At 48.9% G+C, this 24,671-nt stretch overlaps 9 protein-coding genes across 9 annotated transcripts, besides 1 other annotated feature; 6 read left to right on the forward strand and 3 right to left on the reverse strand.

Moving 5' to 3' along the window:
* Positions 1–24,671: part of a sequence feature (contig 1.18 602..175793(-1)) that runs on past both edges of the window.
* ANIA_01311 (FAD-dependent oxidoreductase) lies at positions 13–1,375 on the reverse strand (the record flags this gene model as incomplete). Its single annotated transcript, XM_653823.1, has 4 exons — positions 13–233; positions 298–523; positions 582–1,044; positions 1,077–1,375. The coding sequence occupies 4 exons, from the start codon at positions 1,373–1,375 to the stop codon at positions 13–15; spliced, it is 1,209 nt and encodes a 402-aa protein (XP_658915.1).
* ANIA_01310 (FAD-binding oxidoreductase) lies at positions 2,418–4,136 on the forward strand (the record flags this gene model as incomplete). The annotated part of the gene is made up of 6 exons (XM_653822.1): positions 2,418–2,666; positions 2,721–2,927; positions 2,989–3,194; positions 3,348–3,664; positions 3,754–3,799; positions 3,938–4,136. The coding sequence occupies 6 exons, from the start codon at positions 2,418–2,420 to the stop codon at positions 4,134–4,136; spliced, it is 1,224 nt and encodes a 407-aa protein (XP_658914.1).
* Positions 5,780–8,102, forward strand: ANIA_01309 (uncharacterized protein; the record flags this gene model as incomplete). The annotated part of the gene is made up of 4 exons (XM_653821.1): positions 5,780–5,872; positions 5,936–7,237; positions 7,289–7,816; positions 7,872–8,102. 4 exons carry the CDS (start codon positions 5,780–5,782, stop codon positions 8,100–8,102), a joined length of 2,154 nt encoding a protein of 717 aa, XP_658913.1.
* On the reverse strand, positions 8,327–9,239 carry ANIA_01308 (uncharacterized protein; the record flags this gene model as incomplete). The annotated part of the gene is made up of 5 exons (XM_653820.1): positions 8,327–8,385; positions 8,443–8,448; positions 8,564–8,669; positions 8,714–8,944; positions 9,108–9,239. The coding sequence occupies 5 exons, from the start codon at positions 9,237–9,239 to the stop codon at positions 8,327–8,329; spliced, it is 534 nt and encodes a 177-aa protein (XP_658912.1).
* Positions 12,497–13,234, forward strand: ANIA_01307 (uncharacterized protein; the record flags this gene model as incomplete). Its single annotated transcript, XM_653819.1, has 4 exons — positions 12,497–12,612; positions 12,676–12,929; positions 12,976–12,977; positions 13,181–13,234. 4 exons carry the CDS (start codon positions 12,497–12,499, stop codon positions 13,232–13,234), a joined length of 426 nt encoding a protein of 141 aa, XP_658911.1.
* ANIA_01306 (gelsolin family protein) lies at positions 14,183–15,385 on the reverse strand (the record flags this gene model as incomplete). Its single annotated transcript, XM_653818.1, has 1 exon — positions 14,183–15,385. One exon carries the CDS (start codon positions 15,383–15,385, stop codon positions 14,183–14,185), a length of 1,203 nt encoding a protein of 400 aa, XP_658910.1.
* ANIA_01305 (uncharacterized protein) lies at positions 17,965–18,926 on the forward strand (the record flags this gene model as incomplete). Its single annotated transcript, XM_653817.1, has 2 exons — positions 17,965–18,678; positions 18,831–18,926. 2 exons carry the CDS (start codon positions 17,965–17,967, stop codon positions 18,924–18,926), a joined length of 810 nt encoding a protein of 269 aa, XP_658909.1.
* Positions 19,886–20,543, forward strand: ANIA_01304 (uncharacterized protein; the record flags this gene model as incomplete). The annotated part of the gene is made up of 2 exons (XM_653816.1): positions 19,886–20,174; positions 20,362–20,543. 2 exons carry the CDS (start codon positions 19,886–19,888, stop codon positions 20,541–20,543), a joined length of 471 nt encoding a protein of 156 aa, XP_658908.1.
* Positions 21,778–24,092, forward strand: ANIA_01303 (protein scfA; the record flags this gene model as incomplete). The annotated part of the gene is made up of 3 exons (XM_653815.2): positions 21,778–21,876; positions 21,925–23,950; positions 24,028–24,092. 3 exons carry the CDS (start codon positions 21,778–21,780, stop codon positions 24,090–24,092), a joined length of 2,190 nt encoding a protein of 729 aa, XP_658907.2.

Raw genomic sequence — 24,671 nt, forward strand, 5'->3', positions numbered from 1 at the left:
AAACATCGTCCGTCAAGACAGGAACGGGCTGTCAGAAGTTATCTTGGAATAGTGATTGGCGTCCAGGCAAGCCTCTTGGGCCTTGACCGTTGGCGGTCGAGATCGCTGGACCATCTCTTTTTCATACGTGCTCGCAACCTCCTTCAAATCAGTTGGTTTGTTTCCACTGGGTGCTAACAGAGCGAGTAGCTGGGCCACATCAACGACGCCATGATTGGCATTCTCTCCGCGAACTAGTATCCATCCTCTGTATGCAGGATAGAGATCCTAGGAGATTTGTGATTGCCATTCACTTACAAGACGTCATTAGATGAGCGGCATCTCCCACCGTGGTGATTCGTCCGTCTGTCGGACGCCGATTGGCATCATTCGGCATCCACTCTTGCACACGGATAACTTGAACAATGCTATCATCCGGCATACCGTAGATCAGGTCATGCACGGGATTCGCCCAATGTTTGGCCATGTGCTTCAACCATGCTAGTTGCTCAGGAAGCTCGGGTGGCGGATCGGACGGTGTTTCCTGGCCCAAGTACCCGGCTCATAGGGCCAGCTGATTGTTAGCTACACGCCCGCTTTACCGTTCTTCGACCCCGGCGGCGGCATATCCAGAAAAGCGAACATAAAATAGCCATCTTGCACGGGATCCCGGCATGGAAGAGATGCGGATCGACCCTCAAACAAGCCTTCAGCTCTTCAAGAGGATATTCAGAGCGGCAATTGAGCATGCGTATGGGCAATTGGGTGTTTTTGGAATTCTCCGCGCCATACACAAACCGGCGCACGACGGAATTTGTGCCATCTGCGCCGATGAGGAGATATCCCGTCTCCTGATCACCATTTTCAATGTGAGCCCGAACTGTATCATCGGTGGGAAACGTAATCTGCGACAGACGGTGCGAGTAGTGGATATCGAGGTTGGTCATGAGCAGCTGTAGGAACCTGACTCGCGACATGCGCGCCCCCTTCCACCCGGGAGGAATTGTAGTTTTGAGCGCGGGCTCTCCAGTTTGGAGGTTCAGAAAGGTAAATGAGCCCATCTGGCTGTTTTTATTGCATCCGGATTGCCCACGCACTCGAAAATTCGTGCGGATAGTTCCTCCGGCAAAATGTCGTAGAGTTGCTGCAGCGCCCAGTGGATGTTCAGACTGAACCCACCGCCGCGGTAGAACGAGGATTCGTCGCGCTCATGAATACTGAATGTGAAGGGCGCGGACTGGCCTTCTGCCTCCAGTCGCGCGTTCAGCTTTCGCAGCCCCTGCGCAAGCAGGAGTCTTGTGAGACCTGCACCGATGATGATGATATGTGTTTGCTTGGGCTTCTCATGGTGTTCCCCTTCTCCGTACAGGACACCCTTCACGAGTTTCATGGACATCATCGTACAGCAATTTCGGAATCGGTGTGTTGGATATGGAGGTCTGTTATCTTAGAACTTGATTCAGTCCGAACTAAAGGACAATAAGCCGTGAAAAGAGAGCTTTTCTGAGGGATTACCGATCCCATAGTCAATACTCGGAGTGGCTTCCGTACACCGTTGTTGGGAGTTCATAATGGCCTGATGTCCTGTAGTTGTTGATCGATAACCCATGGTGTGATGTATATCTATGGCCTCGGGATGTCGGTGTATCTGGAAATCAGTCACCACTGGTCATAGACCGCGCGGTGGAAAATATCCATGAACACTGTTCTATATGAGAGGCATTATGAGTTATTCCGAGAAAATAAATTTCATTCACTATGTAAGGTCTATGAAACGGAAGACTCTATCTTCCATGGCTTGTCAAATGGAGTATGAGAAACTCCGGCGCCTCAACCCACATGGACTAGTGAGATTGTTCACCACCAGCAAGATAAGACTAGGCTAAATTCGAGATTGCCTGACTGGAGTTGCCCGAATCAGCGACTGAACCGGCTGAACTCGAATAATAAGCTAAGTGAGGCGTGAGTCGAGGGGTATCCAGAGATATTTCGCTCCCACCGGTGGACTAGGACACTAACAACCGCTTTGACCCTCGTATTCAGTAAATTACTATCTAAATGGCTGTGCTAAGCTCCTCAGCTCTTTAATTCGTGAAGAATCCTGTAGTCAGCCCCCTTTTTAGATCACCTCCACCTCTGTCCATCGGCTGAGAGGCTCTCATCGACCCGTATTCGATGCCACCACAGGGAGCCATGCGACGTGCCACTGCCAGGTCAATTTCTGGGCGAGATGATGAATTCGGACTTTATTGCCCTCATCCAACATGGACCGATGTGATGGCCCCATGCGAGTCATGAGTGAGATTAGGAGGCGTTGGACGGGATGACGGCGCGTCTTAAAGGAGTCTGGCTTTGCTTCTAAAAGCGCATCGCCGGGTTTCTCACATCCGCATTTCTACAGCTTATTCGGACCATTCACGTCCAGCTCATTGTGAGCCATGCGTTCCAACATCGTGATTCTTTCTGCCTTGCCATTGCTGGCTTCGGCTGCATCGACGTCTGGCAGTTGGGGCGGAGGCGTGAATTACTCGAAGATCTTTGGTGGCGGACTGTCTACGAATGCGAGCATCCACTATCCAGGCCAGTCTGACTATAATACCACCACAGTCCAGCGCTGGTCGACTTGGGCAGAGCCGATTTTCGCGGTGACCATCAAGCCTGCCACCGACGAAGACGTGCAGTACATCGTAAGCTTACGACCTTGTCCATTGCCAGGCATCTTCTAATTGGGATCAGATCAGAACTGCCAACAAATGAACCTGACCTTCCTTGCTACTAGTGGTGGTCATGGCGGCGAAACGGGCTTTGTTACTGTGAAGCACGCCGTCAACATTGACCTGTCAAACTTCAAAGAGAACGTCCTTGACCTGGAGGCTAATGCACTGACCGTCGGCCCTGGAAACTCCTTTTCTGCCTTTGAGACCAACCCATATAACGCGGGAAAGATGGTTCGTAAGACTAGTCTTCGGTATAGATTTGTGTGGCACATCTTACTTACATTTTCTCCAGCTGTCGGCAATGTGGATTGGCGCCACCATCGGCGCAGGCATAGGCCCTTATCAGGGTCTCCACGGCCTGGTCATTGATGCCCTGCGCTCCGTCCGCCTAGTCACTGCGAGTGGTGATATTGTCACGGCGTCCGACGAGGAGAATCCCGACCTCTTTTGGGCGGTGCGAGGCGCCGGTGCCAACTTTGGTATTATCACCTCAGCAACGTACGAGATTTTTGATGCCCCTAATAATGGCAATGTGGTCCTGGCTGAGTTTGCATAACCTGGCTCCGTCAATGGCTCGCTCTGGCAGCTGCTGGAATCATTGGGGGAGACCTATCCCAAGGAAATGGGCCTTACTATGTCGGCCTCCCATAGCCAGACAGCCGGAACGGTGCGTGTATCTATCTTGAAGCGAACAACTTCATATTCTGACACAACTCTCGGAACTACAGACCTCTTCATCTGCCTCCTTGACCTCTTCAGGACCCAAGAAGCCGCGCAGCCATGGATCAATCAACTGCTTGCTTTAAACCACACGCAGTGGCGCAACGCCACCCTTCCGTGGAGCGAGGTCAGCCAAAACTCCGGCTTTGGCACAGGCGCCAGCGTTTGTGCCACCGGAAAGTATAACAACAATCCCTCTGTCGGCGCCAAGCAGACCTCTGCTTCCGCCTACATCGAGTGTTCAACCAGTACGTGGAGATAATGAAGGCCAGGCCGTGGCTCACCAGAGCCCTTATCGTCCAGCGGTTTAACACGAGGGCGACTCTCGCGGTTCCAGAGAGCAAGCGGGGTGTCATTTCTGGACGTGACTTCAGCTCCCTTATGTACGTTTCGATCCTCTCGTGATACCTTTTAGACATGCCCCGAGTAATCGTCATATCGCTTTCGTGCCTGCTGACACCCAGCCACAGCATCCTCGAAAACTACTAAGATGGCCTGCGTCACGACGCCGACGTCTACAGGTTCAGCAAGAAGCTGCGTAGTCAGCTAGTCGCCACTAGTGGATTTGACAGTTTGCAAACCTACATCAACTACGCGCACGGTGATGAAGGCCCGGAGGTGTGGTATGGCAAGGATAACCTTCCGAAGCTGGTACAGTTGAAGAGACAGTGGGATCCAGAGGGCAAGTTTGGGCCGGGCAACCCCATCCCCCTGGCTTAGAGGAGGGCAATGAGAGGGGTTTAACAGTGTTTGGACATGAGGCCACCTCACCTGTAACCTGGTCGGCCATCCAATAACGACAATAGTCCGTCCTTTTCCACAAGCTCTGCAAACAACGTGACCTGATGCCCATCACTCTTAGCACTATGGTGAACAACTTCAGCTGCCTTTTAGAAGTTGTGAATTTTGTTAAGGTTTCTATCCCCTCCATGAAACATGACGCCTAACATCAACACACTACCTCCTGAGATTATCATACTAATTGTAGAGAGACTGACAACCAGTATATTAGTCAGAACTTAGCTCTCCAAGGAGGGTTAGCCCTTTTTGGCTGAGTGGGAAGTTCGATAGAATCTCTATTTACCAACAAGAAGGCAGATGTCGTCCTTAACCATAATTTTCTTTGACCTTCACTTGTCACAGGCTATGGCCTGGATCTTGGTTGTCGGCCATGCTCTCAACCTGGTTCTAAATAAGGTTTCTGCAACATCAGTGTACAGCTTCGGAAATTGCGGCCTCGAAGCTTAGGAAAGGAGATCCGTCCTCATAAATTTGGAAAAGGGATCCGTCGGCATACAGGTCCGCGAAGTCAGATAGGTTGATAAAGGAAGGAGAGATATCTGCGCTTCTATCTCTTGTTCCTTTCTCTAAGTTGTGATACTCGTTTATACAGGACAGCCAGTTGAAAATAATACTGCCTACGCCCGTTACAGTTCAAGGCATTGCGCGTAGATCAATATGAGAGCAAACCCCCTTCTGGGTCGGTCAGGGCCTTCGACCCAAACCTAACCCAGCTGGATTCTTGGGTTTTCTAGCATGCTTTAATTAATCTGATAAAGTGGACCATGTGAGCAAGCGGGCCATCACACGTGTTTGACTGCAAGCGAAAAGCTCACTTAATTCAACCACTCACCATGCTTCAAAAGCGCGTTGGCAAGTAATATGCTAGTAGGCTTATTTTATGTAGATGCTTCTGAAAACTCTACAGCAGGTTTAAATAAGCGATTTATATTTCCTTCACCTGGGCCTTCGTGACTATTCCAGCGAAGAGGGTTTACCGGGTGTTGCAATTCTGCGAAGTTCAATTGATGTATGAAGTATGATTGATTGTTGTGTTATTTTGAAGCTATCGCTAGTGATACCATTTCTTATTCTGCCCGACGACCGACCGCCTAGGTCACGGGCTGAGGCCACAGGCCATCATCCGGCGAGCCAGGCTTTGGGATATGGCAACACCGGGTGTCTAAAATCTAACACCCTACACTTAGTCGCAACCCCTTGGAGTGCGGTGGAACAATCTAGAAAACCAGCATGAAATAACCTTTGACCGATTATATGCGCGGCCTGCGTCAAAGAACATTCTAATACTCCATGGTGTAGTGGAGGCTGGTTGATGGTTTGTTATTCTTTGAACGGTGATATATAGGGTTTTCGGTTGATTTCCACCTCACTCTTGACTACAAAGGAAAAGAAGTCTGTAGAACACTGGATTCTTGCTTTCAGGATACAAATATATAATTCCTCATAGCTCTGGCACTGTCCTCTTTTTTCTTACAACCTCCTTAGGTTTTTTCACATACTCCTACTACTGCCAGTCTATCCCGTTCCCCCTAGAGACTACACACAGACACACAATCGCAACCATGTCTGCTAGTACCAGTTTCGAAACCCCCAGTACGGCATTCAGTGACCTTCGTACTTCTATATCCAGCCACCGGCTCAGTCAGATTGAAAAGGTAAGGGCAAACGGCGTTGGTGAGGTAGTCGCTTTGCCTCAGCTAGTTGTATGCGGAGACCAGTCTGCAGGAAAGAGCTCTGTTCTGGAAGGGATTAGTGGAATCCCGTTTCCTAGAGAAGATAGACTTTGCACCAGGTTCCCGACAGAGATCATCCTTCGCCATAAGGAAACTACTCAAACGATTATAACGGCCAGCATTCGACCCCACACTTCTCGTCCTCAAGTTGAACAAAAGTTGCTTGCATCTTACAGCAGGACTCTGGAAACGATATCGGAGCTACCTCCTGTCATAGCAGAAGCATCGAAACTCATGGGGATTCGTGGATATACTGATGATGATAATGATAATTATCGACCCTCCTTTGCGCCGGATGCTCTTCGAATTGAGATAACCGGCCCCATCGGCTTGCAACTGAGCATCGTGGATCTACCAGGCCTAATATCGGTTGCTAGCGAGGGGCAGACTGAAGAAGACATCTCAACTGTTCATAACATGGTCGCAACCTACCTGCAAAGTTCTCGAACCATTATACTCGCAGTTGTGCAAGCAACCAACGATTTTGCCAACCAGGAAATTATCAGACTGGCACGCAAGTATGATCACGATGGCCAGCGGACAGTGGGCATCATCACCAAGCCTGATTTAATCAACAAGGGCACTGAGGCTAAGGTTGCACGCATCGCGAAGAACCAGGATACTATCAAGCTCAAGCTCGGATACTTTCTCCTGAAGAATCCAAGCCCAGCAGAACTTGATGAATGTACCACTATGGCTGCAAGGTCCGCTCTTGAGCTATGCTTCTTTACTGGCCCTGTATGGGCCAGCCAGCATCTGGACATGGATCGAGTTGGGGTAGATAACCTACGCCGTTTCCTGCAAAGACTTCTTGACGCCCATATCGAGAGAGAGCTTCCGAAAGTTCGAGCCGAGATAAAAAAGCGTTTTGCTGAAGCCGAGGCGGAGCTGAAATCAATGGGTAAGGCTCGGCCAACCGTTGGTGATATCCGCATGTTCCTCACAAGCCTCAGCATGACATTTTATGAGTTACTTCAGGCAGCCCTAGAGGGAAATTACCACAGCAGCAGGCACAATATCTTCGTAGGGAATGGAGATACCAGGTTGCGGGCTCTTATTCAAGAAGCTAATACAAGCTTCGCGACTCAGATGCATGAAAGAGGAAAACGCCGGGTTGTGCGCGATGAGGATGATAATGAAGACGACGCCAAGGATAACGACCAACACAGCGTCGAAAATGACACTGATAGCATCAACAACCTCATTGATGATGATGATGATGATGATGATGTTGATGCTCCACTACTTTATGTAAACAATGAGCAAATGATGGATTGGGTCCGACAGGTATAGAGGCCACAACTTCCTCTTTAATATGTCTTTCTAATATTATCATAGGTGCACTCAAGAACACGAGGGAAAGAGCTGCCGGGTAACTATAACTCGACCCTCCTTGCAGAGCTATTCCATGAGCAGTCCCGCCGGTGGTTCAACATTGCTCAATCACATGTCCGCCATGTCCGAGGCATTGCATCACAGTGGAAAGACCAGGTTCTTCACGCCATAATTTCTGAGGAGAAGCTTCGTACAGAGGTTCGAAACATTCTACAGGAATGGCTTGACAACGCCGAGCGGCTTGCAATGGAGGAGCTTGATAAGCTTATTCAAGATGAACAGCGCGATCCCCTGACATACAACCACTATTATACAGACAATATCCAGAAGGCTAGGCTTGATGCGCAGAGGAAAGAGGTTAGGAATGCAGTTACTCGTGTGGCGAACGAGGATTGGAATGGAAATCTTCACATCAGTAACACCTCTTACGACCTTGACAGGTTTTTGCGAGGGCTCGGACAAAGGATCACAATTGATATGGACAAACAAGCGTGTGACGAAGCATTAACCCAGCTTAATGCCTACTATAAAGTAAGTATCTGTATAACTCCCTAATATTTAAGATTTTCTTACTGATCCATAGCAGGTTGCCTTGAAGACGTTTATTGACAACATGGCTCGACAAGTCATAGAACGCCATCTGATATCACCTTTGCCCAAAGCTTTCTGTCCAACCTCTGTCGCTAAGCTTGATGATGAAGCACTTCTCCGTATCGGATCGGAGCCTGCCCATGAGGCTGCACGGCGGACAAGACTTACGAGTATGGCTCATGGACTAAGGCAGAGCCTGCTCGAGCTCCAGAGGCCTGCCTCATAAGTCTCCTGGGTCCATACCCGCCATTGCCGTTATGATTCCTGCGTGGAGGTTTCAGATTGCGAGGGTTGCCATCTGCCCTAACAAGTACGTAGAGGTATTTAGGATGAACTATCCTGGATAAAAGGACCAGAATGCAATAACAGCAGCCAATTTTTTTGCTTCCAGTAGGCGATAGGAAGATGGCCCCTCTGAATCGGTGTATTTTGTTGTCCAGACTACTGACCTTACTTGTATTCGATACTTCGGCGGTAAACATCCAGTCCCCCCTTCACAGACAGATAGCCTATAATGTAAGGGTAATCAGTATCTGGATGGTCGTGATTTCGCCATGAGTACTTACTGCTTACTGCCAATGTTTGCATGCCCAGCGGTATTGGTGTCCACACATATGGTTCCCGTCACTCTTTGTGAGATTCATACCGCCAGCCCATCTCGCCGTTGATGACAGCTACCACTCGCACAACACCAGAGGAGGAATCCCTGCTCCCAGCACATGCAGACGTATGCAGTGACATGTGACCTCAAGCACGTGGGCACTGCCTCGGAAGCGTAGGTCGTCGAAAGTGTCTATGAAGCGTTAGAAGAGTCAACATTCCATCAAGGTGACGTACCTGAAGGCGCCCCAGGCGATACCGCACATGGCTTCTCCAAATGTAAGTACTGAGAGTGACGGGGCGAAGACAGGAATGAAAGTGGCCACCAAACCCCTCCTGGCAGATTGCGTTCACGACGAGGCCTGCAAGTTGTCCCACGGACGTTGAGTTCGAGAGTCCCGGCTGCCATTCGGCAGGAATCAACTTCCGATCTGGGACGGGATTATACACCTCAAATCGCTCCTTGAACTGGGGTTGCCCATAGAATGAGGTAATCTAATGCTAGTCAGGATGAATTGTAGAAGACCACCACACTCAGGTTAATAACTCAAATCACAACATTATACCCCTCCATGATCAAACTGGTCGAGAGAAACATGGTCTAGAAGACGGCCTTTTTGTACCTGCTCACAGCCTGCCTAATGGTCAACTTTTGGTCGGCTTCATCGCTCTCTTGGGCTTGGCGGATGAGATTCGTTTGGCCCTCTGCCCTCTGGATCTCTTCAATCTCACGATCAGAAAGTACAACGTGCTGAACTGTCATGGTGATGGTAGTATTAGCACAAGAAGTCAATACGTAGATGGGTGTCATGTCGTGCTGGGGTGAGTCTGTCGATTCCGTTATATATGCGACATATGCTAGGGATCCAACTGGCCGCCGGCTTCATGTCTTTGCGGTTAAAAAGAGCTTTAGCTTTTGCAGTCGTTTGCACTGCTAACTCGAGAAATTGAGTCTCGGTTAATTGGGCGCCATGAAGCAGAGTAGCAGGTCTATCAACAGAAGCTCGGGATATGGCCCAATTTGGGCAGATCGAAATCCGGGGAAAATGCAGGGTCAAAGTCTGACACTCCAGCTAATCCCAGGGCAAAAGCGCCTCCAGCGGAATCCACCTAATGCGATTTCATTCCCTGCTCCAAATCCTCGTCTCACCGAGTCACTACGGAGTATATATTCAATGCAAGCCAGTATGGTCTATTCGGGACTGCCGGTCGTGCGTGCGTCTCACAACATCTGTCGGCGCTTTTGCTGCCCTATTGGTTGTTCGCGCGGAGAAGATCATACGGGCTTGGGACATTAGCCCATTGCCTTTTCAGAAGTGACTAACGCATTCGAGGGTGTACAATGGGTAACCTCTTGTATGTGGTAGGCACAGCGTGGTCATGAAATGCAATAAAGGAAGGCCACAGCTGATTTGACAGGTTATGTCCAGATTTTCCCAGACTACGGAGTAACCCCACATATTCCCTGTTTATTTCGTCCGCACTCAATAGAGAAATATGACCTTCCAGCCCATGTAGGATTCGTCTATAAAATGCCTTGAGAAGATGCTACAATTCCGTCTCAGGGGCCAGCAAGGCAATGACTGAGAGCCAAACCTATGTATTTCGCTCAAGCTACGACAAGGATGAGACTTAGTTCTTTCCTAAGAAGGGACAGAAGGAGCGTTGGCTTTATATCACTTGACTGTTTAGTACGTTAATCCGTCATGAGGTCTAGAACTTGATTTCTTAATAGCCAGTCCAAGCCAGCGCCCAGCCACAGCGCAGCAAGTCTTTATAGTCCATATAGAAGATCTCTGTATTTAGCTTCTTGCTCGCTTGGAGCTGTTTCATTTTGCCTCACTTGGACCCTGGCTATTTCGAAGGCCTGGTTGAGTACAGCATGGCCGTAACCCTAAAAGGAAGATTTGCTTGCACGGAATTCGGACTTTGCTACCACAAAATATATACATCTGTCCTATGCAATATTGACAATCTTACCAACACTGACGACAGATGAATACATACTGTAATGAAAGATACCAACTTGCACATCCCTATCCAACGGCCTGAACTCAATATGCACAATCAGGTATAGGTAACTTATAGAACACAAACCCCTCAAACAGTTCCAGGTCACAACTGCCCGAGCAAGGTTATAACGAGATTCAAAGTCCAGCTCGCGAGGTACACTTTTTGCCGTATCTTAATTTTGAAGCCGCACTTGTCCCAGATCCAGGGCTCTACAATATCCCTTCATTATCTCTATTCCGGAAAATCACTGAGCCCGTAGAGCCGAATAAATGTCCCAGGCGGCACCTTGTTCGCACGCCCAATATACACATTTACCATCCGAGATGGTTCAGCTAGCCCCCCTGAGGTCATGGAACAGCGCGCCGCGCTCAGGAAGAAGAGGGTCCTCAACAACGGCGCGTTTCAGGAACTCAACCACCGGGAGCCGGAGCAGGGTGGGAATTTCTTTCTGAAGGCGCGGCTGCCTCCCATTATGTTTGTGGTCTCCCATTATGTTTGTGGTGAGAAGGGCATCTTGCGGCTGCTGCCTTCTACTCCTCGCCTGAGGAGCTCATTGCGTAACGCAGCGCAGCGCTCGTAGTCCAATGTACCGGGGCCTAGGTCACTTACAGGGCTGGAATTGGTGATTGGGGGAAATTCCTGACCATGATTGAGATGGTCAGTTAGGGGTAACTCGACAATGTGCGTTTCTGGTGAAGCCACTATGGTGGCAGGGGTTGTCGAAGGTAGGAAAGATGTACGAGCAAAGCAGCAAGCACAGTATTTAGGTACTAGGGCACAAAAGATTAACAACGAACAACGGCGCGGTGAGGACGGCCGGTTACTGATATAAATAACGCCGCAAATTTGACTCCCACATATTCCCTATGTATCGAACTTCCCACTCAGTCAATAAGGGCTAACCCTCCTTGGAGAGCTAAGTTCTGACTAATATATTGGTTGTCACAGCCTGACCTCTGTAGGCTACGTTCGTGTAGTTGATACAGTTTTCTCCTGCCCTTTCCCCTTTAAGCGTATCTACAGCTAAATTTGGCCAGTATAGATTGAATAGCTTAAATAAAAAAAACATACAACAGCTGGGATTCGCATGTGGTCACCCACCATACTACTAACCAGCCGGCGTGTGGCTTAAGTACGGCTGAGCGGACGGGAAGCCCTGTTCTCCACACCCTATGGTCGTATGTATTAGGAGTGTTGTAGGATAGATATGATATAGTAACTTTATCTGTTATACAGACAGTAACTCGATGTTAGACATAATATAGAGCGCTAGCCTGAATATCCATGTGGCATTCACCAGTAGTTTCTTAGCAAGAGGGTCTTTGTTTTGAGAGTAATCACATTTAAGATAATGAATACTCATACTGCCGCGCTCGTTACTGTCAGCCTCTAGTCTGGCCACCTTTGCCGGAGCCACATATACGTCTTAAGTCGGAAGGGCGGTCGTATAGTAGTTCCATCCTAAATACGTTATTATCCCTTCCTCAGCACAAACCGGCATAGCCGCCTAGAACAATAAAGCGTCAAGCACAATGCTTCACGGTAGGGAATAGTCACCCATCGGCTAGGGCAAAACTAGTCGATCTGGCCATTCTGGCTTGGTGTGGATGAAATGGTGCCACTTGTCCAGGTTTGTGAGGTTAGGATGCAGTAGCCGATACCGTGGGAGAAGCGGATCGTGGCCCTTAACCTTCAGCGATTCCCAGCGTCAAACACGACCTTAAGGGCCTGCATGATATCCTCAGCTCGACCAGATCGCCGGCAGTACAGGTTCTAGAGTCTAGACTCTACGGAGTACTAGCCTCGTAGGCAGTCAAGTGACATGAAGCCAACAATCATCTCGTCCTTCATTGCTCACTTACCCAGAGCTGTCTGACAATTCAACCCAGCCCACTGCCACGCGATGAAAGCAATTCTCCCACAGTTTGCTGCATCTTTGGACCGCTGCACTAGCTGCTCTTGTCAAGACTAACCCCGCATAGTATTAGTGTTTGCGGCGAGGACACCATGGCCCAGCATGAGAATGTGCCCAGGCGCAACGATGCCATATACGATATCATGCCTAAGGAAGATCATATAGTCAAGATTGAGTTCCTCGAGATTGCGCCGACGCCCATTATCGTGTAAGATCTCCCCCTCTACTTGAAGTCAACTTGATGATCGCGTTTGACGTTGACATCCTGAAGCGACCGTATCTTCTTTATCTACCTGCGCGGTTATCTGCCTGAATCCATAAAGAAAGAGCTGGCACTTCTAGGCGATAGCCCTGTTAATGCAACCCTCCTAGTGAGCTCCTCTGCCGTCTACACGGATGGTAGTCACGAAAAGGAGGGCCCCATTACATGGCCGCTGAGGACTGCGCCTTTCAATGATTTGGCTCACCTTGTTATCCGAGATGCCCGTGGCATTCAAGTTGGCTACTTGCCTAGTAGCGACCGCAGTGAGCTATTGCTAGATTTCCAGCTTCCTTAACTCTGGTTGAGCAGCGGTATGTGGACTTTCAATGTCGACGCGAGAGCCGGAGATGCAGACAATACGTGCCTATTTGCTATGTCATTGACACAATGGTTGGATTGGTACGATGTACGTTGGTATACAAATGATATCAAAGGAGGGAAATACAAATTAGGATAATGAGAAGTTCTCTTCTTGAATTGTTTTGTTAGCTTATTTCTTGCTATATTCTCCTAGAATGAGGATATAGGATCAACAGATTTGGAGACCAGCAAACTAGCTCCTGGATAATGAATAATGCGGTTCTGATCACAATCGCCTATTAGTAACTTTGAAAAGTACAATATTTGGAAAAGCCTACAACTTGGCTGCAGTTGGGGAGCGCGTGCTATGGTCCATCCTCTTAAGCGGGGGGTACACAGCATCTACAATGTCACGAATGCAGCATTTGCTCGGATACTCGTTGCGTGCCCATACAGCCTCGACCGGCTGTATCTCGATATAGTCATGGGTGGCCAGGCCGTAGTGGTCTAGCAAGCATATTCAGGTTTCGCAGAGGTGGGCGGGCATTATCAGACCGGTCATACTGGTACGTGGCTCGGTGTCCGCGAGGATATGACTTTTCAGTCTCCTCTAAACAGTCTATTGCATGTTGGGCTGCGGCTTGGAGACGAATGTGATATAGCACCCGCATGAGGCAGTCAGCCCAGGCCATTGCGACCCGTCAGGGACGTATATCCGTATTGCTAGTACCTGAATTGAATGAGCTTGTTTCTTTACACAGTATACACATAATCGACGTGAAAGGGCCAGTTCCTCGAGACCTAGGTGGGTATTAATGGCCTCGGCAGTAGAGGTGCGAGCTGCGTCTGGCGGGACGGCTAGGGCTCGCTCAGGCCTGGGCTGCCACGATGCCGGTTCGTTATTTCATAACTTCTCAATGCAATTACACGAGGTTCTTATATGTTTTACTCGAACAGCATAGATACACTACCGCTGGGTCACCACGCGTCAGCTGGATCCTTGCTCTCTGACGTTCCGTCGACGTAGGTACTTGTGATCCATAATTCTTAATGTAAGAACTTTCAGAAGGAGCAGGTCTAAATTCAAAGAAGGTGAACATCCGGTTACGAGACTGAAACGAAAAATAATGAGAACTTGTTTTGAACCATGATGTGTTCGATCTAAGTACACACAGGCTAATTGCTCACCCGCAAAATCCTCATCGTACTACGTGAATTAAAAATCCACCGTCTTTAGAAAAGAAGGACTTTCGTAATCTTGTACAACTTTCGAAATGGGAATTGTGGAAACAACGGGATTGGATTCCCGGCTCTGGAGGTGCCGAATGTAAGCTTGGGCAACCTTGAGCCACAGAGCCTTCTCTGCCTGACTTGCTCGGAGCCCCTGCCACACCCAGAGCTGAGTGCCGACATCATACAAGAAGACATCGTTGCCGTCGAAGTCCTGTCGTCGAACCGGCTCTCCGGCCTTAACGAGACTGAACGAGAGCTCGCCCGAGGCATCACTCAGCCGGAACAGTTTGCGGGGAGACCCAGCACTCGCATTTTCCTGTGCTCGCTTAGAAGGCGAGATCGGACGCGGAGATTTGAAAGTATCTTGGATAACACCTTCTCCTCCCAGTAGATCCACGACCACCTTCGATCGCGATTCGTGACGGGACAAGACCTCCACGTCGATGTGCTTGGCCAGCGTCATATCATTCACCACCTGTGCCGCCAGGGCCTTCTCCATGGGACTGCAGTGCTTGCCCTGCCAGACCCAGATCTTCGCGCCCTTGTCCAAGACAAAGACGTCGTCGTCGTCGAGGCTCTGCCAGGTCGGTTCGACCTCGTGGACGATAACTGAGCCAGGACCGCCAGGAGCGGCGCCGGAATGCTTGAAGACGCGCAGCAGTGTCGTCACTTCTCTCGGCTGTCTCTCCTCCACATGGGTGAAACCAGATGCGACGCCTCCAGAGCGGATGGTGATGCGGCGGAAGAGCGCGGTGAAGTCCTCCGACGGGTGCTCCTGGACCTCGCGATGCTGCGTTGCGGCACCGTGCAGGAACTCGTCCAGTTCAACGGTCTTATAGGCCGCCGTCCCGGCCTCATCCTGGGTGGTTTTGTTTCCCAGCCAGAAGAAGATTTCATGGCGAAGCTTGGTATTGTCGTTGCCCAGTCTTGTCGAGCTCAGGACGATGTAACTGTCGCCATCGTAGAACTCTCCCGCTCGCTCCTTTGGCCAGGGAACGAGCTCGAAGTTCTCGACGCGCCAGATAAAAAGGCCCGGCTCCTGGCCAACCTTACCGTTGTTCCAGGCCGGCTCGGTGCGAGCTGAGTTGTACTTGACTCGGTGATCGAGGTCAGACCCGATCAGCTCGACATTGCTGTCCTTGATGTCGTACTGCTTAGGGTGAACTAGTCCGTTGTGGGGGACCATGGTGGATGATTGGTTATCAGATGGGTTACCAGATGGACTATTAGATGGGTTGCGAAGTTTGGGTTGTGAAGGATGGATGTTGGCTGCCTGTTTTGGGGCTGAAGCTAAAGGTCGAGTCTGCAATGGGTCAGGGGTTCTGGTGTGGCGGGGACCGGTGGGGAAACATTGATATTGTACCAAGGCAGCCCTATAGGGAGCGCAATGTATTTTGTATTACATTGTATGGTTCCACTCCACTGAAATTCCAGGCCCCAACCTGACCTGGCAAGACGAGGATTAGGACATCCCAGCCAAAAAATGCAGCCATAAATTCCCCCGGCAATACAAGCGACCTTTCTGTTTAAGAATTGGGGCAGACACTATAGTATCTTTCCACTTGCTTTGATAATACTGAAGAGGTAGAAATCATCTGCCGGCAACGTCGGTTCCCTTGGGCGCACAGGTTCAGTACACCAGAAAACCCCTGTATAGGGGAAGGAGGGCATTAGAGGGTGTTGTGGAATATGCTCAAAGGGGAAAGGGCAGGAGGAAACTGTATCAACTACACCAACGTAGCCTACTAAGGATCGGATGCCATATGACTATTGACACCTATCTTGTTGACGATAGATTCCCTCATCTCGTTGTCTTTCCTTTTTCCTCCCCACAATATATATATATAGGAGGGTAAGAACATTCTAGAACTACGCGATGTATAGTCAAGCCACTAGAGATCACGTGGCCTTGTATTTCCGTATCAGAGGGTGAATTAGTTTAGAAGATTCCGGATACTATTCGTATGTTGTCCGAGCATAGATTAAACACATAAACTACAGGCGGGGTGGAACTTCTTGACTAATTGATGGCGTGTGAACCTTGTTTTCGTGGAAGACGCATTCTTTGAAGTCGTATCAAGCAGCAGTAAGCTATCGCATGTCTGTACCGCCAACTGGAGTGAAACAAGGGCTCACTATGCGAATATCGCGTACCACGAGCTGGGCAGCTGCCATGGGAACGAGACTGTCTCTAACTCGATACTCCCGGTGTATTTCTCCTGCGGACGAGCCGTTCAGGTAACGATGGAGACGGTTCGTATTGCCGTTCAGGTAACGATGGAGACGGTTCGTATTGCAATCTAGGAATGCCGGGGCTGATATAGATATGAAACATCAGTTCTGGCCGGTGCTAGGTCACGTCTGTCTTGCAAAGCTAAGGTCTGTGTACCTTGAGGTTAGGGCTGGTCTAGAGGCAGTGAGAGCCGAGAAAAGAGATAGCCGCTAATAATCATGTCACATCTAGTCGTGCACTACTCTCCTGCGGCTTTCTGTTAATACTCTTGTTGAATATTTTACAAAAGCCATGCCCTTTTTAAGGTAACTTAGTCTTTATCCGGGAAAGCCCCAGATTCTCATTCTCCTCTCTATTCCAACTCCAAAACTGATCAAGCGGACTCTCATTGCTATACACCTTGATCCAAGGGTTTGGGAAGTCCGAGCTCACGAGCTGGTTGGACCCGAATAAATCGCGGGAATACTTATTCTAGGCTATAAGATGTGCGAGAGTAGGGAGTTAGTGATCCATGTAGAATAATGACTATTGAATTCTCGACCTCTGGCGCTGTTCTCCTCTACTCTGGTAGCCAAACTTATAGGCATATAAGACTAGAAGGCGGAAGATTTGTGCGTTCCAGAGCTTAAATACCAAGTGGGAGACATTCTCGTGACAAGTATTCAACATTCGTATTTTTATTAGAAGAGTTTATCATCGTGTACTCTTACAATAGTTATCAACAATAAGTATTGATATATTGACCTAACCTCTTAAAATCTCATTGGTTAATGCGTAGATCCCGCGGCTGTACTCGCCAGAAGCCAGGGCATTGTCTAAAATGGCAGGGGGTTTGGTGCTAAATAGCTTGCGCGTTATGATAAGCTCCTCAAGATCTCTCAAGATAACGCGCCACGATATAAGACCGATTACAAAAGGGTCTGTAACGGAGAAGAGCTTTTAGTCCGAAGTGTCAGTGTTAAAAGAACCACCATTTGGTGGGCCTACCTGGAGGACAAGGCCCTCTTGTGACCGCGATGCCTCGGGACATCTTCTGAAGCTGCTACCTCGCGACATTGTAACTGGTAGCTGTGGTTGTCCTGAGCGCAGGTTTATCCGATGTATATAGCTTTGAATTTGTTGACCTTCCTACTCAGCCAAAAGGGCTAACTCTCGTTGGAGAGCTAAGCTGACTATTATACTGGTGTGGGCATTTTTCGCTGCAATGGAACCTTAAAGGTTTGTTTTGAGTTGGTTGAATCATTCTTGTTGCCTTATCCTTGCCCTGGCCAATGTGCTTGACATGGGATACGACGGCATCTTATTCAGTGAAGAAGTTGATAGTATGCTGACTCATGCGTTATCTGTGCGACGCCCTTGTATCGCTCCTCTGGCTCACCCTTCACGAATCTACTCTTTCAGCGACGTCAATGTTCCAACGAAGGTCAACTGCCCCACCATTACGAATTAGAACGCCTCAGAGGTCAACAGGATAGAGAAATAGAATCGCGCAATAATCAAATCACCACGACAACGTTCTTAACCGGCCAGAAATGTCTAAGAAGGCTCATTTAGCCCCATATCTAACGCGCCTACTTGATACCTTGCAGCAAGAGCTGAAAGACAATTTGCTCGCAGTCTACCTTTTCGGTTCTGCCGGTTACGACGCATACGAACCTGACACCAGCGACGTCGACGTCTATGCAGTCATCCATGAGCCGATATCAGATTACAAACAACTCTCCCGCAAGATAAGCCATGCCTCCATTCCCTGCCCAGCGCGCAAACTTGAGTTTGTGCTATTTACTAGAGCCAATGCAGCCCTGCAGACAAACAACTTGCAGTTTGAGATGAATTTCAACACAGGAAGAGATATGGATGATTATACCAATCTCGATCCATCCACCGAGCCTAGATTCTGGTTTTTGATCGATTTGGCAATGGGCTGTGTGCAGGGCACGGCCCTTTGTGGACCGCCAGCTGGAGAAGTGTTCGCTGCGCCGAAGGTGGAGTGGATTATCGATTCACTAATCGAATCTCTAGATTGGCATCGCCGGCAACCGTCATTGACTTCTGATGGTATACTGAATGCGTGTCGGGCATTGAGGTTCGCGAAAACAGGGACATGGGGATCTAAGAAGGATGGCGGGAACTGGGTGGTTGATTATTTTAAGGAGCACGATGTTCATGTGGTCTCCCTTGCTCTTGATGCTCGCCATTCAAGAGTAGGGGTACCTCAGGATCAAGCAGAGAAGTTTCTAGATTTTGTACGTGCTGATATTGAGCAATGCAGGGGCGGAATCTAAGTGTCAGGGGAGCTCTTCACTGACCTTTTCTGGGCGATGGATTCACTACAGCGGTTGGTAACCAAAGGAATATTTTAAAGTAGATAATATTAAACCTATCCTCTTCAGCCAAGCCTCTGATCAAAGACTCCATCGCTCAACTCCCACTCATCGCCAACCTACAAGAAGACATGTCCCCCTTGGCCGGTTCTTCACCATCCATAAACTGACCGCTGCAGGAGCGGCTCGTTAGGTTTCAGTCTTATATTCGCTAATTGTTCGCATGTGATGTAGTTCGACGTGATAGACAGCGCCCTTGACGTTCAGTCTCATAAAATACTAGGCCAGGTGCTGGCCCCATAGCGGCCGAGGGAAGGAGGTAAGATGATCGTCCGGGCTAGTTTTGGGAATGCAACAATCCTTCTTCATCTTGCGCTGCTGGACAATTGTTGTGTTTATACTAGAATGTACCGGCAGAGAGTGGTTGATTTTTTGCAAGGCAAGTGGACCTTTGCAGATCTGTCTCAGTAAAGACAGGTCTAGAGAGACAAGTCTGTGTGAACTTAGTTTCTGAAAGGATTATCTCTCATGGGCTTTATATAATAGGTTCTCATCTTCAGGGCTTAAATCGAGCTGGCTCACTGAGCCAGGAGTGGAATAAGCACTCTCTCAGTCGATCTCTTACTTGTAGTTTGTCTAACCACAGGCTAGCTGCTGGATCAATCAGAAGAGTCATCATAACCTGATTCGACAACTGACGACCCAGATTGTCAGAATGCAGGTCTGGGGAAGGCCAATTGCGGTGGGTAGGTCGGGGGCTGGTGGCGTCGAACCGCTGTCTCCTTCAGTTCCGGTGGAATGAATGCTCGGAATTGATCACCAGCAGATCAAACACGGAAGTTCCACATGGCAAGCAAATGTGGTATGATTGATGTTTACCCCTCATTCTGTTCCTTCCATTGTACCTAGCTTTCGTAATCTTTGTGCCATTCCCGAAAAAGTAATTGATCCAAGACTTCTATGCTTATGGTATAAACTTTGCTGGCAAAGACGTTGAAAACTGATAATTTCCCAACGACAAAACCCTTCTTTTTGCATGCTCATTGATCTCATCTCACTATAACTGTCTACACACACAATTTACATTGATACTATTCTCGCCCATAATATCACCAAGAGACCCCGAATTATGGCCGCGCCGAACAACCAAGAGCCCCAATCAGTCTCGTCCCGAATCACCAAGCCCATCGAACATGATAAGCCTACGGCGTTTGACATTGCCGGCCAATATGGCCCATTTTTGGACTCCCTCAGAATGACACCACAAGAACGCCAGTTTTTGCAAGATTTACTGGCAGTCCCACAGTCCGAAAGCATGGAATCCAAGGGGTTGGATGTTGTAAAGAGACAACATCAAGATACGAGCCAAACATATCGCGGTCTAAGTCATAACGAGCGTTCTTCCACCTCTCGGGAAGGTACAGTGGCTCTACAAGAAGATCGGCTGCCTTTAGGAATGCTCGCGGAGATAGCAGATATCCAGCAAGCTTGGGAATCCTGGCATGGTTCTTCATGATCAAGAATAAAAATGCATGCTTGCATTTCGACACCTTCTGAGCTGGGACAGAACAGCTCCTAGCTTACAGAACTGCAATGCTATTTCAGCTCGAATATTCAACACTACGAGCATCTTCAACGGACTGGAGCTAGGAGAAGCTAAGGTGAAAGTGTACGGCAATGAGATAGATTCTGCTCCTGTAGCAGAAAAGAAATACGAAGATTTTCACGCCAAAGGCGCGTCTGGCTTCCAGCTCTACATCAAAAGCAAATTTGCATCACCTGGGTGAAGTCCCAACATTTTATGGATTCGGAGAACAGAATCCTATTAACCCCTTAGGCTCTATGGATAATTTTAACCAATATTGCGGGGATGCGGGGAGAATGGCGAGAGCTTACCCACAAAGACGTATAAATCCAAGAATGGTTCCATAACGCTTTCCATACCCCGTTCATCATATAGGGTCTTCAAGTACGGCATCACAATGGACTCTACCACCACAGTGACTCCACCTTAGAGTTTCGAACAACTTAAGTCTCAACACCCTGGGTTGCCAATTAGTTGCCAAACCTTCTTCTAGTGGTCTCAGCAACAGTGACCTCGCATGATACCGAAACACGACAGGTAGTTCCTACCAACCAAAACAAGAATTAACAAGAATTTTGGATGCCAGAGTGGCACCACTACTCAATAGTGTGCAAATGGCCTTCTTCAAGCTCAACCGGACCCTCAGGTCCAGGTGCAAACGGCGAACACTCTTGACCGCGATCGCCATCTCATGATTACGGTGTAAGCATGAAGGGAAGTCTAGCTCGTGCTTGAATCGGGTGAACACGGCAGGGAACGTGGCGGGATGATCCTTCACCATGCACTACTGGTGCAACTCTAGCAGGACCGAATGGGCCAGGACTTTTTTTGTGCTTGCGTCGGTTGAACCAAGGGTAGTAGATGGGGCACATTGTCCGAAGATTTGGAAGACTTGGCTGGTCTGTAAACTTCCACCGGAAGTCATCTATGGTACCCACTAATTATAGATTCCGGTGGAGGCGTTGCTCCAAGTAGTCACCACTTGACTTTTCGTTGACTTTTGTATTTTTTATTTATTCTCTTTCAAATATTTTCAGTTTTCTCTTTTTTACTATTGTCTTATTATCTTATATTCTTTATTCTTATTTGTTTTCTTTTCATTGTGTAGTACATGATACGGAGGTACGGCAATCCTCTGGTACTCGAGGTCCACAGCGCTTGCTCCTCCATCCTCTAACTATTCTAGTTGGTCTTGTATATCAAGTTCTGTAGCCTGTAGGTGTAGAGCAGCTACGGCTATAGCTTAGTCCTGCCTGAACACCTAGACTCGCCTGTCAAAACTCGAGTTGCTCACGTGACAGCTTCTCCGTCTCCTTGAACCTCAGGTTATGGTAACCCATTTGAATCCACATTTTGTTGTCCTACTTATAGTTTTCGACGGCGTCAGCAAGCATTCGAAAGTATTGTGCGGTGCTGGTATTGTTATTTTGGCAGAGATGGTGGAAACCAGGGCAGAAGGCCTGCGGCAGCCTCAGTCGCCTCATTTTCCCAGGGTCTCCCGTGCCTGCCAACGGTGCCGGCGGCAAAAACTAAAGGTCCGTCAGCATTACCCTTGGGAAAGCTACAGGTTAATGTTATTGAAGTGTGATGAGGCCCGTCCATGCACGATGTGCGTTCGGGCAGGTGTATCTTGTCAATCAAGGGATATTATGAATACTCCTATCCGCCGGAAGAAGCGAGCTGTGCGGCCTCCGGCAGCTGCAACATCGTCAAACCAGCACGTCGAGGCAGCGGTGGATCGTCCCTATGAAGGCCAGAATTATGGCGCCAGCAGTTCTGCGGTTGGCTTCGCGGTAAATATCTTTGGACAGCGCGCTACCCTCTACTCTAGTGACATCTCGGGCATTCCTGGCCGTGCCAGTCCCCAGCCCAACCCTCGACCTGAGTGGACGCTGGAGAAGATGTCAATGCCCCCGCCTGCGGTTATGGATGCTGCTTTACAGGCGTATTTTGACCATATGCACTGGTTCATCTTTATCTTCCATGAAATCGAGTTTATGCAATCAGTGACTCCTCTGCTCCGTCAGTCCTCGTGGAGTGAATCATCTCGCGGTCGAGTGATAGCGGCCTTAACTGCCGCAGCAGTGGGACTCCAATGTGTGGCACACGATTCCAGATGGCCAGGGCATTCTTTACTGGCTTCCTTCTCTTTACAAGCCACGAGTCTGCGAGATAGCCTGATTGCTGAGGTCCGGTTACACGTGCTGAAACTATTAGATGAGTGTAGTCTGGAATCTGTCCAAGTGTCTCTTCTCCTGGGGACTTACTATGTTTTTCACGGCTCTCCAGGACTCGCGTGGAACATGCTTGGCCTTTCGGTCCGCACTGCATATGCCCTCTCAATGCACTGTCCTGGCGGCATTACCCATCCTGACCCGGTCCTATCTCAAGTCTATCGTCGGACCTGGAATTTTATTATCGTAGCGGATACTTATAGTGCTATGATATACGGCCGACCGGCTTCACTCGATGCTGCGTTCTGCCACTTGCACGAGATGACTGAGTTGGAAGATACCCGCCTACCACCAACCGTGTCGTATCTGCTTCAAGATCCAAACGCGAATGGCCTGATGTTTCATAACCAAAAGTATCGGCTCTACGAGATAATGCGGACGACCCTCAATAAGGTTCGACTTATCAATCTACAGACGCCGGTGTCACTAGAATCGTTTGCCTCTCTCGTGGCGGCTATAGGCAATGCCCAGGCATCTCTAGATACCTGGAAATCCGGAGTATCCCCTGTATTCAAACAACAATACTGGGAAGAACATCCTGCTCTTGCATCGACAGCCATTGAAAAGAATCCACCATCATCAGAGAACCGTACTATCAGGCACTTGTTTCTTCAGTCTCAGATGTTGCAATTGACATACGATAGTGCCGTACTCTTCATTAACCGGCCTCTTCTAGAACATCAAGCCAAGCCAGAGTTTCGAACTGCTGTCGCTGAGCATTTATCAGCCGTTCGCTTGTCAATGGATCTCTCTCTAAAAGCTGCGCTCCGTGTCTCGCGTGTGTCGCCGGTTCATCATGAGAGCGAGTTCAGCCTATCCTTTGTTCTGATGAATTTTTTTATCGCTGGCGTAATACTGTGCCTTGCTCCTACCTTATGGCCCTTCAGCACAGCATCGAACGATGCCAAAGCCGGAGTATTACGCATCATCCACGCGAGTCGGAACCTTCAAACCAAGAGTAAAATTGCAAAGCATACAGTGCAGTTATTGACGCGACTTGTGAAGTTGAGCCTGCATCAGGAGTTGGAAAATGCTCTAAATAGTAATGAATCTGGTAGCGACACAAACCCCAGAGAGCAGGAACAGGGACCGTCGCAACACGCCTCGCCTTCTCATTCACCGCGGCTGCCGCCGACAGAGCCATGCAGTTCTTCAACATTCAAGGGTCACTTCAATCCGCCACCAGCCAACCCAACTCAGAGCCAACCGGCAGTTGACGTTTCATTTCCGATGGCGGGCGTGCCCGCGGGTGACCTCTATATCGAGCCCATGCATGAAGGAGGCAACCTCAACCCAGGGCTTGGTATACCCGACAATAGCTGCTATCATCAGATCGACTCCTATATGGATGAAACACTAGGTGCTTTTGGAGAAAGTAAGAATATATCCTTCGGCTTCTGGATTCGTGTGCTGCTCATTTTGTCTGGTAAATGTGCTAATCTAAATGCCAAGTGCTTTTCAATCTCGTACCAAATGATCCCTACAGCGCATGGAACTGGGGTAACAACTTTCGGTAGTCGAGAACCTTGTCAAAATGATCATAATGTCGGGTGTATCGAATGAAGAGAGGCTGAAGAGACGCTGCGTGAAAGTCTCCAATGAGGAAGAGGGGACGATAATCTCAAAGTCCACGCTTAAAAATCGATTCTATACGAGACCCTCTTCTTGAGAGGCAAAGTTCACCTGTTCGGTCCGCAACGATGATGAAGTAGAAGGGCTTGAATAGTCACTATATCTTTCTTTGATCGACATGAGTGAGTCAGACGCGCGACACCCAGTTGCAGCTAGGGTATATTTGACTCCCATTGGGGACGGATCGATCCTGCATTCAAAAATCCATCCTTGCCCCTGAGATTTCCAGGGCCCATGTTCATGGTCGTAAGATGCCCTATCCTTCCGGTGCGGTATCTCCGGTGGAACCCATCGGACCTTGAGGCAGTTGCAGGCTTCAACCACTTTACTCTTGTTTGATATGCATTCTTCGCATACTGGTTTACCTCTTTCTCCAGCATGGGCCGTTGCGTTAGAGAATTCTACACACTTCTCATAAACCAATTCCTGGATTCTGAAGTGGTTGCTGTAGCATGGATCTTCAA

Source organism: Aspergillus nidulans, chromosome VIII (genome assembly GCF_000011425.1).
Source record: "Aspergillus nidulans FGSC A4 chromosome VIII".
NCBI lineage: Eukaryota > Fungi > Ascomycota > Eurotiomycetes > Eurotiales > Aspergillaceae > Aspergillus > Aspergillus nidulans.